Consider the following 19,477-nt stretch of genomic DNA (forward strand, 5'->3'; position numbering starts at 1 on the left):
GGGTGCAGTAACAAAGTTGGGGCTATACTACAGGCCTTCCAACAGTGAACGTGAGATAGAAGTACAAATATGTAGAGAGATCATAGAAAGAGGTAGGATAGTGGTGATAGGAGATTTTAATTTTCACAACATTGACTGGGATTCACTTAGTGTCAGAGGATTGGATGGAGCATAATTTGTCAGGAACATCCAGGAGGGTTTCCAGATCAGTATGTAGATAGTCCAACTCGTGAAGGGGCCATACTGGACCTGGTGTTAGGAAATGAGTCGTGGCCAGGTGGTTGAAGTTTCAGTGGGGGATAACTTTGGGAATAGTGATCATAATTCCATAAGTTTTAGGATACTCATGGACAAAGACGAGAGTGGTCCTAAGGGAAGAGTGCTAAACTGGGGGAAGGCCAACTCTACCAAAATTCGGCAGGAGCCGGGGAATGTAATTTGGGAGCTGCTGCTTGAAGGGAAATCCACATTCAATATGTGGGAGGCTTTTAAAGAGAGGTTGATTAGAGTTCAGGAGAGATACGCTCCTGTGGAAATGAGGGATAGAAATGGCAAGATTAGGAAACCATGGATGACAGGTGAAATTGAGAGACTAGTTAAGAGGAAGAAGGAGGAGTACATAAGATTGAAGCAACTGAAGTCAGATGAAGCCTTGGAAGAATATCGGGAATGTAGGACCAATCTAAAACGAGAAATTAAGAGGGCTAAAAGAAGTCATAAGATATTCTTAGTGAGCAGGGTTAAGGAAAACTCCAAAGCCTTTTATTCATGTATAAGGAGCAAGAGGGTATCGAGGGAAAGGGCTGGTCCACTGAAGGACAAAGGAGGAAAGATGTGTGAAATCAGAGAAAATGGTTGAGATTCTTAGTGAGTACTTTGCATCAATATTCACCAAGGAGAGGGACATGGTGGATGCTGAGGTTAGGGATAAATCTTTGATTACTCTAGGTCAAGTAGGCATAAGGAGGGAGGAAGTGTTGGGTATTCTGAAAGGCATTAAGGTGGACAAGACTGGGTGGGATCTATTCCAGGTTACTGAGGGAAGTGAGAGGGGGAATAGCTGGAGCTTTAACAGATATCTTTGCAGCATCCTTGAAAATGGGGGAGGTCCTAGAGTTCTGGGGAATTGCTAATGATGTCCTCTTGCTCAAGAAGGGTAGCAGATAGTGAAGGGGACTGTTACAGAATACAGCACAATATAGATAGATTAAAGAGTTGGACATAGAAATGGCAGATGGAGTTCAACCTGGATAAATGCGAGGTGATGCATTTTGGAAGATACAATTCAAGAATGAAATATACAGTAAATGGAAAAGTCCTGGGAAAATTGATGTACAGAGAGATCTGGGTGTTCAGATTCATTGTTCCCTGAAGGTGGCAAAGCAGGTCAGTAGAGTGGTCAAGGCGGCAGCACGGTGGCTCAGTGGTTAGCACTGTTGCCTCACAGTACCAGGGACCCAGGTTCGATTCTAGCCATGTGTGACTGTCTGTGTGGAGTTTGCACATTCTCCCCATGTCTGCTTGGGTTTCCTCTGGGTGCTCCGGTTTCCTCCCACAGTCTGAAGATATGCAGGTTAGGTGAATTGGCGAGGCCCATAGTGTTGGGTGCATTAGTCAGAGGGACAATGTGTCTGGGTGGGTTACTCCAGAGGGTTGGTGTAGAGTTATTGGGCTGAAGGGTATTTCCACACTATATGGAATCTAATCTTAAAAATAAAAAGGCATATGGCATGCTTTCCTTCATCAGACAGGGTATTGAGTACAAGAGTTGGCAGGTCATGTTACACTTGTATAGGACTTTGGTTCATCCATATTTAGAATACAGTGTACAGTTCTAGTTGCCACATTACCAAAAGGATGTGGATGCTTTGGGGAGGATGCAGAGGAGGTTCACCAGGATGTTGCCTGGAATGGAGGGTGCTGGCTATGAGGAGAGGGTGAGTAGATTAGGATTATTTTTATTGGAAAGAAGGCAATGGAGGCCTACAAAATCACGAGAAGTGTAGACAGGGTGGATAGCAAAAAACTTTTTCCAAGAGTGGGTCACTCAATTACTAGGGGTCACAAGTTCTAAGTGAGAGAAGAGAAGTTTGGATAGATATACTTGGAAAGTTTTTTTTACACAGAGAGTGGTGGGTGTCTGGAATGCATTGCCAGCGGTGGTGGTAGGGGCAAGAATGATTTAAGATATATCTAGACAGATACATGAATGGCAGGGAGCAAAGGGATACAGATCCTTAGAAAATAGATGGCAGATTTAGATAGAGGATATGGATTGGCGCAGGCTTGGAGGCCTGTTCCTGCTCTGTAATGTTCTTTGTTCTTTTAAGATAGAGATCTAGACACTTAAGGCGATATTAGATCAGATGACCAACAGCATGGCCAAATAAATAGTTTTCAGTAAGAGCCTAAAAAGAGAGCGAGAAATTGAGGTAGTGATTTAGGGAAGGAATTGCAAAGCTTGGTATCTAAGCTAATGAAGGATTGGTCCTCATTCATTGAAGTGATTTAAAACTGGAAGCTCAAAATGGCAGATCTTGAACAACTGAGAGACTGGAAGACATTACAAAGAAAAGGATGAGAGATACCCTGGGTGGATTTGAAAACAAAGATGAACACATTTAAAATTGAGATGTTGCATGACCAGAAGTCAATTTAAGTCAGTGACCATGAGGTTGGCATAGACAATAGGTGCAGGAGTAGACCATTCTGCCCTTTGAGCCTGCACCACCATTCAATATGATCATGGCTGATCATCCTTAATCAGTATCCTGTTCCTGCCTTATCTCCATAACCCTTGATTCCACTATCCTTGAGAGCTCTATCCAACTCTTTCTTAAATGAATCCAGAGACTGAGCCTCCACTGCCCTCTGGGACAGAGCATTCCACACAGCCACCACTCTCTGGGGGAAGAAGTTTCTCATCTCTGTCCTAAATGGTCTACCCCATATTTCTAAGCTGTGTCCTCTGGTTTTGCACTCACCCATCAGCGGAAACATGTTTCCTGCCTCCAGTGACCAATCCTTTAATAATCTTATATGTCTCAATCAGATCCCCTCTCAGTCTTCTAAACTCAAGGGTATACAAGCCCAATCACTCCAGTCTTTCAGTGTAAGATAGTCCCGCCATTCCAGGAATTGACCTCGTGAACCTACGCTGCACTCCCTCAATAGCCAGAATGTCACTCTGTAATCTCCTAACATCCTCCTCACATTTCACCCTGCTACCTAGCTTAATATCATCAGCAAATTTGCTAATGTTATTACTAATACCATCTTCTATATCATTAATATATATTGTAAAAAGCTGTGGTCCCAGCACTGATCCCTGCAGTACCCCACTGGTCACTGCCTGCCATTCCGAAATGGAGCCGTTTATCACTACTCTTTGTTTCCTGTCAGCCAACCAACTTTCAATTCAAGTTAGTACTTTGCCCCCAATACCATGCGCCCTAATTTTGCTCACTAACCTCCTATGTGGGACTTTATCAAAAGCTTTCTGAAAGTCCAGGTACACTACATCTACTGGATCTCCCTCGTCCATCTTCAGAGTTACATCCTCAAAAAATTCAAGAAGATTAGTCAAGCATGATTTCCCCTTCATAAATCCATGCAGACTCTGACCTATCCTGTTACTACTATCCAGATGTGCCGTAATTTCATCCTTTATAATAGACTCCAGCATCTTTCCCACCACGGAGGTCAGACTAACTGGTCTATAATTTCCTGCTTTCTCTCTCTCCCACCTTTCTTAAAAAGTGGTACAACATTAGCCACCCTCCAATCCGCAGGAACTGATCCCGAATCTATCGAACTCTGGAAAATAATCACCAACGCATCCACGATTTCTCGAGCCACCTCCTTCAGTACCCTGGGATGTAGACCATCAGGCCCCAGGGACTTATCAACCTTCAGACCTAACAGTCTCTCCAACACCAATTCCTGGCAAATATAAATTCCCTTAAGTTCAGGTCCTTCAGCCACTGTTACCTCAGGGAGATTGCTTGTGTCTTCCCCAGTGAACACAGATCTGAAGTACCAATTTAATTCTTCTGCCATTTCTTTGTTCCCCGTAATATATTCCCCTGTTTCTGTCTTCAAGGGCCCAATTTTAGTCTTAACCATTTTTTTGCCTTTCACATACCTAAAAAAGCTTTTACTATCCTCCTTTATATTTTTGGCCAGTTTACCTTTGTACCTCATTTTTTCTCTGCATATAGGAATGAGATTTGGTACAACTTGACACACAGGCAGCAGAGGTTAGGTTGACTTCATGTTTATAGAGGTTAGAATGTGGCAGTCCATACGAATGCATTGGAATGGTCAAGCCTAGAGGCATGAAAGAGTTTTGACAGATGAACTGAGACAAAGGCAAACGGGGGAGGAATAGGTGGCCTTAGTGAATACAAGGTTAGAAACCTATTGGAGGATCAAATATGATACAAGTGTGATCATACTGGCTTAGCCTCCGGCAATTGCCATAAGTATGGAGTCAGTAGCTACATAACTGCTTGGAGTGGGGCTGTAAATGATGGCTTTGATCTTCCCAATTCTGAATTGACGAAAAGGTCCTGCTTATCCTGACAATGTGGTAGGATTTCATCAAGGTAGTGTTCCAAACCAACCATCTTCAGCTGCTTCAATGACATTTGTTTTGTTGCAAGATCGAAAGTGCAAATGTTCAGAGATGATGGCTCTGACCACTTCAATTTCTGACTCCTCTAGTACTGGAGGTCCATTGCAACTGGCAGCAAGACCTGGACGATATTTAGCCTTAGGCTCATAAATGGCAAATAAAATTCACATCACACAAACAGTATGACTATAGTGTAAAAGCTGTCAGTGGGCTCCTAAAAAGAGGAAATCTAATAATTTCACACATTGGAATCTTAACTGGATCAGCCACACACCTGTGATTACAAGAAATTGGGAATTCTGCAAGTGACTTACACCTCAAGTCCTTAATCTCCATTCACTACGATAAGGCACATGTGAGAGATGGAAATTTCTCTCCTTGCCTGGATGAATGATGCAATGACAAAAAGCTTGACACCATCCAGATCAGTCCAGCCCTACTTGATCAGCACCCCATCACTTAGCAACCACTCCTTTCACCACCAACACATACTGGCATTACTTACCACCTAGATGATGTTTTGAAGCAATTCACTAAAGCTCCTGCAATAGGACCTTCCAAACCCATTACCTCTACTGTCTAGAAGACCAAAGGTATGGGAACAGCACTATCTGCAAGCCCCCTGCCAAAACACAGTATCGTAACTTTGAATAAAATCACCATTATTTCACTGGCACAGACTCAAAATCCTGGAATTCTCTTTCAAGAGCACTTCACCCATTGATAACGATGATGCAAATATATTGGCCTCAGCCCCTGCAATTTCTTCTCTAGCCTCTTGCAGGGTTCTTGGATATAGCTGGCCAAGACCAGGAGATTAATCCACCTCGATACATTCTAATACATCCAACAAGTTTTTATATCTAAATATCTTAATATCTAAGATGCTGCCAAGAATGGCAACATTATATACTTTTCACTGTACGCTTGTACTCTTAGTCTCCTATGCTCTAAAGAAAAAAAGTCCTACCTTGTCCAACCTCTCCCTAACTCAGACTGTTGAGTCCTGGCAACATCCTTGTAAATATTATCTACACTCTTTCCAGTTTAATAACATCCTTCCTATAGCAAGGTGACCAAAACTGAACACTATACTCCAAGTGCAGCCTCACCAACATCCTGTACAACTGCAACATAACTTCCCAACTTCAATACTCAATGCCCTGACTGATAAAGGCCAGTGTGCCAAAGGCCTTCTTTACTGCCCTGTCTACCTGGGACTCCACTTTCAGAGAACTGTACACCTGAACTCAAAGGTCCCTCTGTTCCACTACATTGCTTAAGGCCCTACCATTCACCATGAAACTCTTATTTTGATTACCTCACAATTATCTACATTAAAGTCCATTTGTCATTTCTCAGCCCACTTCCCCAGCTGAACAAGGTCCTGCTGTAATTTCTGATAACCGTCCTCACTATCTAGGGTACCGCCTATTTTAGTGTAATCTGCAAACTTACTAATCATGCCTTGTACAGTCTCAAAATTATTGATATAGATAACAAACAGCAATGGGCCCAGCAATGACCCGTGAGGCACACTATTCATCACAGGCCTCCAGTCCCAAAAGCACCTTTCCTCTATTACTTCTGCTTCCTACCAACTGTGTATCCAATTTGCCAGCTCTTCCCGAATTCCATGTGATCTAACCTTCCAGAACAGCCTACCAAGTGGAACCTTATCAAAGGCCTTACTGAAATCCGTATGGACTATGTCTAACGCCCTGCTCTCATCAACCTTCCTGGTCACTCCATCAAGGAACTCTAACAAATTTGTGAGGCATGATCTCCTCCACACAAAGCTAATCAAACTGTCTTTCCAAATGCATGTATATCTTATCCTTCAGAATCTTCTGAAGTAACTTACCCACCACAAATGTTAAGCTTACTGGTCTATAGATCCCAGGTTTTTCTTTGCAGCCCGTCTTGAACAAAGTCACAACATTCACTACCCTCCAGTCTTCTGGGATCTCACCCATGGCTAATGAAGATGCAAATATATCTGATGGGGCCCTTGCAATAAATTCTCTTGCCTATGCAGGGTTCTTTGATATATCTGGTCAGGATCAGGAGATTTATCCACCTTCATACATTCAAATACATGTAACAACTCCTCTACTGTGTTACTGATTGTCACCCCCAGATATCACCACTAACTCCCTCAAGTTCCCAAGTCTTCATGTCTTTCTCCACAGTAAACATAGAGGAGAAATATTAATTGAGAACCTCATCTATCTCCTGCAATTCCATACATATATGACCACTTTGGTCCTTGAGTCCTATTCTCTCTCTAGTTATTCTTTTTCTGTTAATACACTTAAGGAACGTCTTTGGATTCACCCTAATCTTCTACCTTTTCTCCCCTTTTTACCCTCCTGATTTTCTTCCTCAGTAAACTCCTGTATGCCCATAGACCTCCAGGGATTCCCTTGATCCCAGCTGCCTGTACCTGAGCTAGGCCTTCCTTTTTTCTGGTCAGAGCCTCAATATCTCGTCATCCAGGGTTTCCTATTCATACCAACCTTGTCCTTCAACTTCACAGGAACATATACATCTTGAACTCTAGCTATCTCACTCTTGATGGCCTCCCACTTGCTGAAGGTCCCTTTGCCTGCAAATTACTTAAAGAGTCAGAGATGTACAGCATGGAAACAGACTCTTTGATCCAACTAGTCCATGCCCACCAAATATCCCAACCTAATCTAGTCCCATTTGCCAGCACTTGGCCCTCTAAACCCTTCCTATTCATATATCCATCCAGATGCCTTTTAAATGTTGCAATTGTACCAGCCTCCACCACTTCCTCTGGCAGCTCAGTCCATATACGCACCACCCTCTGCATGAAAAAGTTGCCCCTTAGGTCTCTTTTATATCTTTCCCTTCTCACCCTAAACCTATGCCCTCTAGTTCTGGACTCCCCCACCCCAGGAAAAAGACTTTGTCTATTTATCCTATCCACACCCCTCATGATTTTTTAGACCTCTATAATGTCACCCTTCAGCCTTGGATGCTCCAGGGAAAATAGCCCCAGCCTATTCAGCCTCTCCCTATAGCTCAAATCCTCCAACCTTGGCAACATCCTTGTAAATCTTTTCTGGACCCTTTCAAGTTTCACAACATCCTTCCGATACAAAGGAAACCAGAATTGCATGCAATATTGAAAATGTGGCCTAACCAATATCCTGTTCCAACACAACATGGCCTCTCAACTCTTATACTCAATGCTCTGACCAATAAAGGAAAGCATACCAAATGCCTTCTTCACTATCTTACCTATCTGCGACTCTACTTTCAGGAGCTATGAACCTGCACTCCATGGTCCCTTTGTTCAGCAACACTCCCTGGGACCTTACCATTAAGTATGCAAGTCCTTCTCTGATTTGCTTTCCCAAAATGCAGCACCTCACATTTATTTAAAATAAACTCCATCTGCCACTCATCATCGCATTGGACCATCTGGTCATGATCCCATTGTAAGTTGAGGTAACCTTCTTCGCTGTCCACTACACCTCCAATTTTGGTGTCATCTGCAAATTTACTAACTATACCTCCTATGTTCACATCCAAATCATTTATATAAAAAAAAGACAAAGTAGTGGACCCAGTACCGATCCTTGTGGCACACCACTGGTCACAGGCCTCCAGTCTGAAAAACAATGCTCCACCACCACCCTGTCTTCTACCTTTGAGCCAGTTGTGTATTCAAATGGCTAGTTCTCCCTGTATTCCATGAGATCTAACCTTGCTAACCAGTCTCCCATGGGGAACCTTGTCAAATGCCTTACTGAAGGCCATATAGATCATGTCCACTGCTCTACCCTCATTAATCCTCTTCGTTACTTCTTCAAAAATCTCAATCAGGTTTGTGAGATGATTTGCCACGCACAAAGCCATGTTGACTATCCCTCATCAGTCCCTGCCTTTCCAAATATGTGTAAATCCTGACCCTCAGGATTCCCTTCAACAACCTGCCCACCACTGACATCAGGCTCACCAGTCTATAGTTCTCTGGCTTGTCCTTACCTTTTTAAAATAATGGTACCACGATAGCCAAGTGCCAGTCTTCTGGTACCTCACCTGTGACTATTGATGATAAAAATATCTCAGCAAGGGGCCCAGCAATCACGTCCCTGGCTTCCCAGAATTCTAGGGTGCACTTGATCAGGTCCTGGAGATTTATACACATTTCAAGACATCCAGCACTTCCTCCTCTGTAATATGGACATTTTTCAAGATGTCGCTATCTATTTCCCCACATTCTATATCTTCCATGTCTTTTTCCACAGCAAACATTGATGCAAAATACTTGTTTAGTATCTCCCCCATTTCCTGCGGCTCCACACAACGGCTGCCTTGCTGATCTTTAAGCGGCCCTATTCGCTCCCTAGTTACACTGTTGTCCTTAATGTATTTGTAAAAACCCTTTGGATTCTCCTTAACCCTATTTGTCAAAGCTATCTCATGCCCCCTTTTTGCCCTCCTGATTTCCCTCTTAAGTATACTCCTACTTTCTTTATACTCTTCTAAAGATTCACTCGATCTATCCTGTCTATACCTGATATATACTTCGTTCTTTTTCTTAACCAAATCCTCAATTTCTTTAGTCATCCAGCATTCCCTATACCTACCAGCCTTCCCTTTCACCCTAACAAGAATATACTGTCTCTGGACTCTTGTTCTCATTTCTGAAGGCCTCCCATTTTCCAGCTGTCCTTTACCTGCGAACATCTGCCCCCAATCAGCTTTGGCAAGTTCTTGCCTAATACAGTCAAAATTAGCTTTTCTCCAATTTAGAACTTAAACTGTTAGATCTGGTCTATCCTTTTCCATTACTATTTTGAAACTAATTATGTCATTGGCCCCAAAGTGCTCCCCCCACTGACACCTCAGTCACCTGCCCTGTCTTATTTCCCGAAAGTAGGCCAAGTTTTGCACCTTCTCTGGCAGGTAAATTTTCTTGAATACTCTTAACAAATGTCTCTCCATCTTAACCCTTAACATTATGGCAATCCCAGTCTATGTCTGGAAAGTTAAATCCCCTACCACAACCACCCTATTATTCTTGCATATAATTGCTTTAGTCAACCCCTGCAAGCTCCTATCTAATTCCAACAAACTTTGCTGGCCCCAGTTTAGAACTTGAACCTATGGATCAGTTTTGTCCCTCATAACTGTTTAAAAATTAACAGAACTATGGTCACTGGTCCCAAAGTGCTCCCCCCACTGTCACCTCAGTCACCTGCCCTATTTCCCAAGAGTAGTTTGATTTTTGACCTTTCCGTCTATATGCTGCTTGAGGAAGCTTTCCTGAACACACTTTACAAATTCCACCCCATCTAAGCCTTGAATGCTCTGGCAGTTCCAATCTCTGCTAGGGAAATTAAACTCCCCTACTATGACAACCCTATTGCTCCTGCAAGTCTCCTCAATCTCCCTGCACATTTGTTCCTCTAATTCCTGTTGACTATTTGGGGGCCTATAGTACAACGCCTGATTTCTTAGCTGCACCCACAAAGCCTCACTAGATGATCTTTCAGTTATTTCATCTGACTACTGCTGTGACACCTTAATCAAAAATGCAACTACCCTTCCCCTCTTTCCACCACCTCTGTCTGTAAATTTGATGGAAAAATGTAATTATTGGTCTTGCCAGGATATCCATGTGCCATGACATAACAAGTATTCATTACTGGATGTCAGATGAGCAATCTCAGTTTAGTAACAATGGAGGAGTTGAGAGAAGTGGTGGTGAGCTAACTGCAGTCAAGTAAAATTCAATAAACTTGCAAGACAAATATCAATCAAGACAGAATGTCAGAGTGCAACTATATTAATAAAACGCTTATTCTAATCAGGTTGAGAAGCTTTGTGCATCAACGTCTCTTTATTGATGCTAATAGATGAATTGCCAATTCCTTCATACCCAAGCTTAAATATCAAAATGATGTGTGTAATCATCTGAATGTTGTCTTTTTGGCTTCAAGATTCCACAATTGAGGTTTTTCCTAGTTGAAACCTGCTAACTTCGGAAGATGATAGGTAACGATGGGGGAATAATCATTGGTATAGGAAAATTAGGGCAGATATTCTTTTGATCTTGGATACAAGCACATCTTTTGATTAAATAATAAGTTTGCAATAACACAGACAACATACCACAACTATTAGTAACTGATACTAGATCTTATATTTAAATAATCAAACAATTTTAAACCTTTTTCTTCTTTACGTTTTCATGAAATGTGGGGATTACCATCTTCAATTGTCCTTGATCTGAGTCACTTACCAGATCTTGTCAGTAGATAGTTAAGAGTCAATCTCATTGTAGTTGGTCAGGAATTGGACATAACCCAGAACAGGTGAGGATGGCTGATTTCATTCCCTAAACAATATTAGTGAGAAACTAGCCTTTAATCCAGATTTCTACATTGAGTTTGAATTCCAGCAGCTGCCACAAGGACTTTGAACCTGAGTTACCAGACTAGTCGTCTTAGTCTCCGGATCATTAGTTTAATGGCATCATCATCTCTCCATTCTACATAACTTCCCATTGCACTTGTACACCGTCTTATATATCTGTCCAGGTCCCTCCCTGCTTCTCACTGAGATCTTCATATACTCCTGTTTGAAAATCAGTTAAGGTTGATCACAGGCTTTTAGTTCCAACTATATTTTCAGTGATTCTGAAGGCAAATAACTGACAGCATGGCAACACTTCCCAATTTAATTGGGATAACTTTGCACTCTCTACGAACAGCCACCCCCCCCCCCCAAAAAAAAGCCCAACAATAGTAGAAAGCTCTAATATAGTTAACTAATAGATAAATAATGACCCTTTGTAGGGGGCAGAAATGCAATAAGCTTTACGCAACTAAAATAGGAAGGTGGACAAAAACAGGAAGGTCTACAATAGACAAAGGCAGGATAGGTCAAGAATGGAATTATAATCATTCGAGCAAGGTGCTAGAGGGCTGCTAGTACTTGTGAAGATATACATCATCAACCTTTAGCAAAAAACTATGATGGTATAGCGTTAGAAAATTGCTCTCAACTTCGTTAAACTGTTAAATAGTGTTAACCTCAATCTATATTTAATGGTAAAAATGGTAATTGTAGGGAACAAAAATAGCAAAATTTCAGTGGACAGTTTGTTTTTGTCACTGTTTCCCAACCTATGCATTTTCACGTTGGAAGAGACTATTAAATGGACAAGACCATTTTCATGGTAATTATTGACATTCCTATCAGCAGAGTGTCATAGATATCTCTCTGCTCATCGGTTGCTGCTTTTGGTATTTGAGTATAAAACTACAATTTCATTTATATAGTGCTCATAAAACATTACAGGAGCAAGGGTTGATCCTGAGTTACATGAGACATTAATTCAATCATAGTGGTCTCTCTTGACAACAATTGAAAAACCTGCAGATATTCACATCCTGTGTGTGCATGAATTATAGAGATTCATGCTGGTGTAGAACTGGAAAATGCAGATGAAGCATATGTAAATACCACATCTTTGTATTTGCTTTGTTTTGGACTGTGGACTGATACAGCTTTAAACCAAGGAGATTACACAAATAACTAAAAATCATATTTCCTGGAGCACACAGAGCTGTTTCTGTTCCACTGGAATAAAGATCAAAAATCAGATACCATGGAGTTGATCAATTTTGAACAGAAGGAAAACTTTGACAGGCTGCTGACTAGGTGATCATGCCTTGTGTAGGAAACTGCAGTAGAGAACCATCTAGCCTGCAGAGAAAGCATAAAAAAAAGTGTGTGTCTCTCATGTGAAGGATGGGAAAGTTACCAGTAATAGCTGACTGTCTTCCACTCAGCTTTCTATGCTAATCCTGAGGGAGGAATAAAACACGTTCAAAGATTGTGAAAAGACAAACTCTCAACCAAAAAGAATGGAGCGCGTCAGGGAACAAACAATCTTGTATGAATAGCAAAGAACCAAAAAGGAATTGAAAGAGAAAGAAAGCTACTGATCAAATCCTGTAGTCCAGATTGGTGATAGCAAATGGTTTCCCTGATAATTGTTTTTCTTTTTGTGCCCTTAGCATCCATATCTTCTGTCTTTACGTGTCTGTTTATGAAGGAGGAACTCAAGAAGGGATTGAGTTTAAGATGCAGAGTTATAAGTTAACAATTCATATTTTCTATTTGTCATTGGGTAAAGACAATTCGTTCATATTAAACAAACCTTTTCATCAAGAGTTTGTTAGAGGGGTTAAACTGGCACTTCAATAGCTTGACAAAGTCTTTTCACATTTGTGACAACTCAGAAAAGTGGGGATCAATATCCAGCATGCTATCCTAATAATTTAAAGTGAGATGTGTATCATGAATTATTACCTTCGATGCAAAAGACAAGGAGGAAAACTAAGTTTGTTAAGAGCAATAATCTTTTGAACAGAATGAAATAAGTGAACATAATCTGAAGTCACACTATATTCTATACAAGTCTACAATGTTCACCTAATTGTTGCTAAATATTAAACATAATGATGAAATTAAATCAAACTGGCATCACTTGTATCTGTCAACTATTGTAAATGGCACTAATACATTGCTCGTCTGTAGGTTTAGCTTTCCCTGAGAGAAATTGATCAGGACATCAAAACAGACAATTTACACAAATTCACCTTGAATTCTCTCACCTTATGCAGATATTGGGTAGCAATTTAAATTGTGAACAAAGACTGGAATAGTCTCATATTTTATACTGGTAATTTTACTGTAAAACAGAACTTGGGTCATACAGTGCACAAAAACAGTACTGCACATACATCTTAAAATACATTCTTCTTTAAAAAAACTTTTTTTGCATTGCAGTTTGGTGAATGTACTAGAAGATACTAAATTATTTTCTATATGTCTTGCACTTACACAAAGAATAATGGACATCTGGGACTGATTACAACATGGCAATCTAATCAATGGTTTCAAACAGTGCTCATTAACTGCATGAGTAAATCTCATACAGCTTTTAAAAGTCAGTCAAACCTCAAGACTATACTTTCCAATCACTGCAAATCTTCAAAATGAAGTTGTTTTTACTCAGTGTTCGGTCTACTTTGGTTTCTAGTGTGCTGTGCACAGTGACATTTATACTGGAAGATTAATGATTAAGCGATTGCCCTGCATTGATGAAATACTCCCACTTTTCCACTAAATTTCATCCCCCAGAACCACTCCTAATAGCTTTGAGTCATTGCTTCCATTCAGTTCTATGGATATTCACCTTCAGGTACCTCTTTTCAGCTGACATTCATGCCTAGGCCACAGAGTGAGCTTTGGCAGTCTATCAGATTTTGTGAGGCGGCTGAACATGGTCCCATCCTTAGAAGATATTCAACTACATGCACTTCTGGTAGATATTGATGAATTGTTAGTAGGAAGAGAAGGAAACTCAACTAACTTTCCTCTTTCTTAACGGGAGCTTGAAGGTCAATTCCAATTATTATTGACGAGATTGGGATCAATTAGCTTAGTACAGGCTTAATCAAACTGGGTTTCCCACTGGTCTGTGTGTAAAGTTGTCACTGCTTTACTTTGATGAACTTTCAGGAGGGCACAGCGAAATCCTATGGTTAGTGTGCATTAATTTTAATTACAATATACTCCTCTTTAGTCAACCAGACCAGAGATCATCAGTGGCGAGGCACACAAAGAAACCAAGGGAACACAAACTGACCATAGGCAAGAAAGTCACGTTGTACCAAAAGTGGAGGCACTATACTGTACACTAAAAAACACTTTAATATGTCACGGGTAGAAAAACGGAACAAAGGAATAACAAGGGAAATATCACACCTACACAAATTACAAATATAACACAGGTGAAAATAAAGCTGTATAAAACGTCATGTATTTAAATACATTTACAAATTAAAAAAAAATTCCTATACAAGTTCTGAAGGTTGTGCTGCGACTAAAGGTTGTCTAAAATGGGCCCTAATCTCAGGAAAAATGCTGTAACAGTTTTTTTTTTTTTAAATTGTCTTGGAATTTTTACCTTTTATAGAAAAATGATGCGATATATTATTTCATAACAAGCAAAAGCTTTACATGGTGTATAATACAAAAACCACAGCTGCACAAAACTGTGCCAATCTTATTATACAGCATCAGTACCTTTGTGAAGTTATGTACACAGTTCCACGCTGCTTGATGCAGTGTTTTATGTATATGCTTTTACATACATATGGCAGGTAACATACAAAAACTAGATCCTTTGATTCTAGGTGGGCGCTTACTCTTCACGTTAGCCATTGGTGCAATGAATGTAAGCTGACCAAAAAAAAAGGTGCCAAGACAAAATGAAATTCACGCTATTAATGGGGACAAGGGTTAATGGGAATATTTTCTTTTCACATGGAATATTTTCTCAGGCACCAATTGATTCCACACATTTAGATCTGTACTGATTGTCCCTTCTGAAGCAAAATATTTTTATAAATATGACGATTTAAATTTCACCCTGATGTCCCAATTAACAAGTGTCGACAGTAACGGTGAAATCGTTGCTATGTCACTAACTCCACCAGATAAGCTTTGTTAATGTCTGTGATGTCACATTTTCAAAGCTGGCAACATCTAGTGGCACAAAGTTGGTACTACAACTGGACAAAGCTGCCATATTTGTGGATCTTTACAGCCATGGCTGGAAAGACACCCATGTTTCTGTCCTGTGGCTAATTTGGGTTCTAGCCCAGCGCTCACCCAGATTTCACTCCTTGCAATGCTGCATCTCTCTTCCCTTCATTCTCCTGCAATGGTATGTAGGCATTTTTGATATTCACAAATATTTACAAGACTCCGAAAAGGGGACATCAAATCTGATAGTTTACATATAATAAATAATGGAAAATGCACCACTTCAAACAGGGGACAAGTGGGAAAAACTTCAAGTGTTGTGCAGTTTGCAGCTTTTCAAACCGTAAATGTTAACTGCAAAACTGATATCTGAAAGCTGGAAACTATTCTCTGGCAGAAAGCAGAGGGTCTCTAGCCCTAAAAACAAGGATCAATTCACAGCCAACTAGGCTTTTTGCAGGATTTCAGGGCATAGAGACCTACCCAATGAGCAATTTTGATTGGTAGTCCGATATGGAATTAATTCGTAACTTTTAAAAAAAATACACAGGGAAATGAAATATAAATGAAATTTTCTTTTATAAATAGATGGAAAAAATTATATACTATCCTTGGGCATGTTTTTAATAAAATCAGAGATCTCTCTCATAGGAAGAATAGTGACTGGAATTGAAGTCTCACTGAGGCAGGTGCCTAGACTAACTGCAAAGCTTCACAGGTGCCTGGAGACCATTCCCAGTAGTTTTTCTATTCAGTTCTTTAGTATGCGACTGTGAATGACTAATGTGCGAGAGAGAGAGAATTTGTGCATGTAACTGAGTTGTGTGCATGTGAGTGTGAGCCAGTTTACGAGAGTGGGAGAAAGTATGAATATGTGAAAGTGTGTGTGCGTGTGAGAGTATGCCACAGTGTATGGGTGACCAGGCTAATGTTCTTGTTTTTGGATTGATCACTTCTTCTGGTGTCACAAAACCTTCTGTCTGTCGGAGCGAGATGAGACACTAAAGGTGTTGCAGGAAGTTTGTCTCTGGTATAACAGGGACATTCCTGCAAAATCAATAATTTAAAAAGATCAGTCCTTCTAATTTCATGTTATAGTAAACAGGTACAAAATGTAGACAGTAAGGTTCCAGTTCTTCATCTGCACAATGATTGCATTTCCTCCTGACCCTTGTTAACTGTCGCTGGATTTTAATCATATCACATTTTTCCTCAGCGTTTGTTTTCTGTTGACTCTGATTGTTCATGCGAGTTGAGTTCATAAAGGCATTTAGCAAGTGCAGTGGAAGCCTCCATACCACTTATGGCCAGTACTGAAAGGTGGTTCTCATGACGCTTCAGCAACCTGATATGGAAAAAGAAACATTTTCAGAGCTATTACTCACTGACAATATAAAATGCACAGGATTCCAAATACTAGTGGGAGTTTTACTTAATGCTATTACATTCAATATAATAAATTGCTACAGAAATGCAGATTTGAAATCAGGAAAAACAGTGACTAAAAATAAACTCAGTTTGTGTTTGACAAAGAAATATAAAATAATATTCCAGAGGAAAGCCATATCAATGTGTTTTAACACTAAAGTGAGTTCTACATTTTATTACAATAACTCAGTAGAGGAATTGAAGTCAAGTATTTTCCTAAAGTGAAGGTGGTTAACTATGTAGGAAGATATTTATTTTTAAAAATATCAGTTATTTAAGAGACAAAAATAACTTACATTCGCCCAAGTTCTGAGTATCTAGCAACATTCTTCAAAATTAAGGCAGAAGTCAAACGAATATGCTTCACAATTGGCCCTTCTTTCTCATCCTGCCAAAAAATGCACATAGATGAAAATCACCTTCGACATAGATAAATATTCATTTAAAAGGGTGACAAGAGACCGTTGCCTTATAATGGTAGAATTTTAATTTCATCTTAGCAACATCACTGGTGTAACTGTATGGCCTACCCACACATCCTAACTTTGAAATTACAGGCAGTTCTTCTGTAAAGTGATGGTTGTGTCCTTGTGGAATCCCGTATTAAAGAAAAATCGTGCTTTACAAACAGCGCTTGAAGTGTAATTGTGTTACTGCCAACAAACGTTTTAAATGTTTGCGCTTTACAAACAGTGTACCCAATTTACCAATTGCATTACAGTGAATTTGCGTTAATAAAACACTTATTATAGCAGAACGACCTGTATACAGGAACAAGCAAAGAATCCTTGGGCCAGTCATTCTCCCAATTTTCCTCTCCCTTTCTCTCTCTCTCTCTCTCACACACAAAGTATTGTTATTTTACTGCAGTATAGTGTGAAACAGTGAAAACTGTGGAGTACATGATCAAGTTCAGCCTTGCCTTCACAAACAAACATTTATATAGTAGCACAAGACAATGCAGAAATGATGACTGATTTTTCAACCATTTGGGTCCAGCAGAAATGTCGTCAATTACAACATCTCAACTGCTACCAAACTAATTCAGCATTGGTCCAAAATCAATCAAAACTTTCAGACTGATAGCGATTCATTTCGGGTAGGTAAATCACTGGGGGAAATGTCAACATCCCCTGAATGAAGCAAGGACATTCATTACTCAAAATAAGGAAATTTTCTTATTTAAACATTGGTAATAGGATATAGATGCTCAGAGCCTTTCCTCCTTGGTGTTACTCTGTCTTGGTCATTTCAATCTTTGGATAAAATCTTGTTTGGTTCTAAACTAAACCTATTTTCCCACGTTGGGCCTTCAGTACCTTTAAAATGTAGTTGCTGCTATTGAAGTTGTGGAAAATAGCTTGTTTATTGAATGAAAATTAAGGATGTGGATTTTGATTTGACAGACAATGCAAGCACTGTACACAGGGAAATAACACAGATTTGAGCACAATGAAGATGCAGTGAAGCTGGGTACAATTTCCCATATCATCAAGAACACAATTTTCTCTTCATATTCAGGGTTCTATTACTGTAGCTTAGGATACAACCTATGGTCAGGTTTGGGAAGCTATTTTAGCTGAGGTTGAAACATCTCTGGCTCTCCATGATACCAGATGCATCTAAATTAATGTTTAATTGAAGATGATGGTACGGCATGTCGTCTGACCAAAGTCAGACACATACAGCAAAGTCTGGAGAACGCAGCAATAAATTAATCATTCAGTTCTCAAAAACTACCATCATTAATTAACGCATTTGTGTCCAAGGCAGACGCGTCAGAAAGCATTACCTACTGCGTTGGTTGGTGTTACTGTTTGAAATGGTGATGATGCCAAACAGGGGACTGCAATAGGTGTCACTAATAACAGAAAGCAAGGTAGTAACAACACTGCTTACACACTGTCTTTAGTCCTTTTGTCACTTGATGGAAGGGATACTCAACATTCTCCATTCATAAATCAAATATTAAATTTAGATGCCCATCTACCAAAATGCAACTGCAATATGCAACTTGATGCCATCCACTGCACAGACTTACTGTCAACTTGGCTTAGAAGACTGTGGCTTCAACTTTCACTACATCTATCATAATCTACATTTTCTCAACATAGCAGCGCAGATGGCAATGTTTCATTACTAAGGTGGTGATCAATGTAGCATCTGCCTATCCCATGGCACTATTTAAAACAAGAAGGGAAGTTCTCCCAGTTTCCTTACCTGTACACTTACCCCAAACAAAACTATCAAAATAAATTAACAATGAGACAAATTAATTTATCACACTGTTAGGTGATGACCGTGTGCATATTTGCGTGCAAAGCAACTTGCTTTTACATAGCACCTTTAACACAATAAAACATCTCACAGGGCTTCACAGACAAATTATATTAAAAAAAACTGCACATTCAAAAGTAATTAATTGGCTATAAATGTCTTTAGCACGTGAAAGAGCTATATTCATTCATTCAATCAATGTCTGGAATTACTTAGTGGCCCAGCATTTTGACAGTCAACTTTAATCACTGCCATGCAACCAACTGGTTATCATTGTACTATAACACCCATTGGTTTCTGGATTTAAGGTAACCAGCATTTGCAAGTCCACGATATACAGTAAACAACTTCTCAAACTATTTGTGTGTATAGTTTTTGAAAAGTATTACTTAATCAATTAATCTTAATAAAAATTTGGTATAGAGAACAGCAATACGTATAGAAACAAAAACAGAAATTGCAGGAAAAGCTCAGCATTTGCAGATAGACATCAGTGTTAATATTATGGTCAAGTGACCCTTCCTCAGAACT

General features: G+C 39.9%; 1 protein-coding gene across 1 annotated transcript in view; it reads right to left on the reverse strand.

The window, feature by feature from the left end:
• Window positions 1-13,350: 13,350 nt before the first annotated feature.
• The window catches only part of LOC122563310 (AT-rich interactive domain-containing protein 2-like), a 265,104-nt gene continuing 258,977 nt past the window's right edge, over window positions 13,351-19,477 (reverse strand). The window contains exons 20-21 of the mRNA XM_043717025.2: window positions 16,966-17,057; window positions 13,351-16,586 (exon numbers count right to left, since the gene is read on the reverse strand). Of these exons, the coding sequence (XP_043572960.2) occupies window positions 16,454-16,586; window positions 16,966-17,057 (225 nt within the window). The 3' untranslated portion in view covers window positions 13,351-16,453. The remainder of the gene's footprint in view (window positions 16,587-16,965; window positions 17,058-19,477) is intronic.

Source organism: Chiloscyllium plagiosum, unplaced genomic scaffold (genome assembly GCF_037043375.1).
Source record: "Chiloscyllium plagiosum isolate Xiang-an unplaced genomic scaffold, Cpla_swu_hap1 HiC_scaffold_26, whole genome shotgun sequence".
Classification (NCBI taxonomy): domain Eukaryota; kingdom Metazoa; phylum Chordata; class Chondrichthyes; order Orectolobiformes; family Hemiscylliidae; genus Chiloscyllium; species Chiloscyllium plagiosum.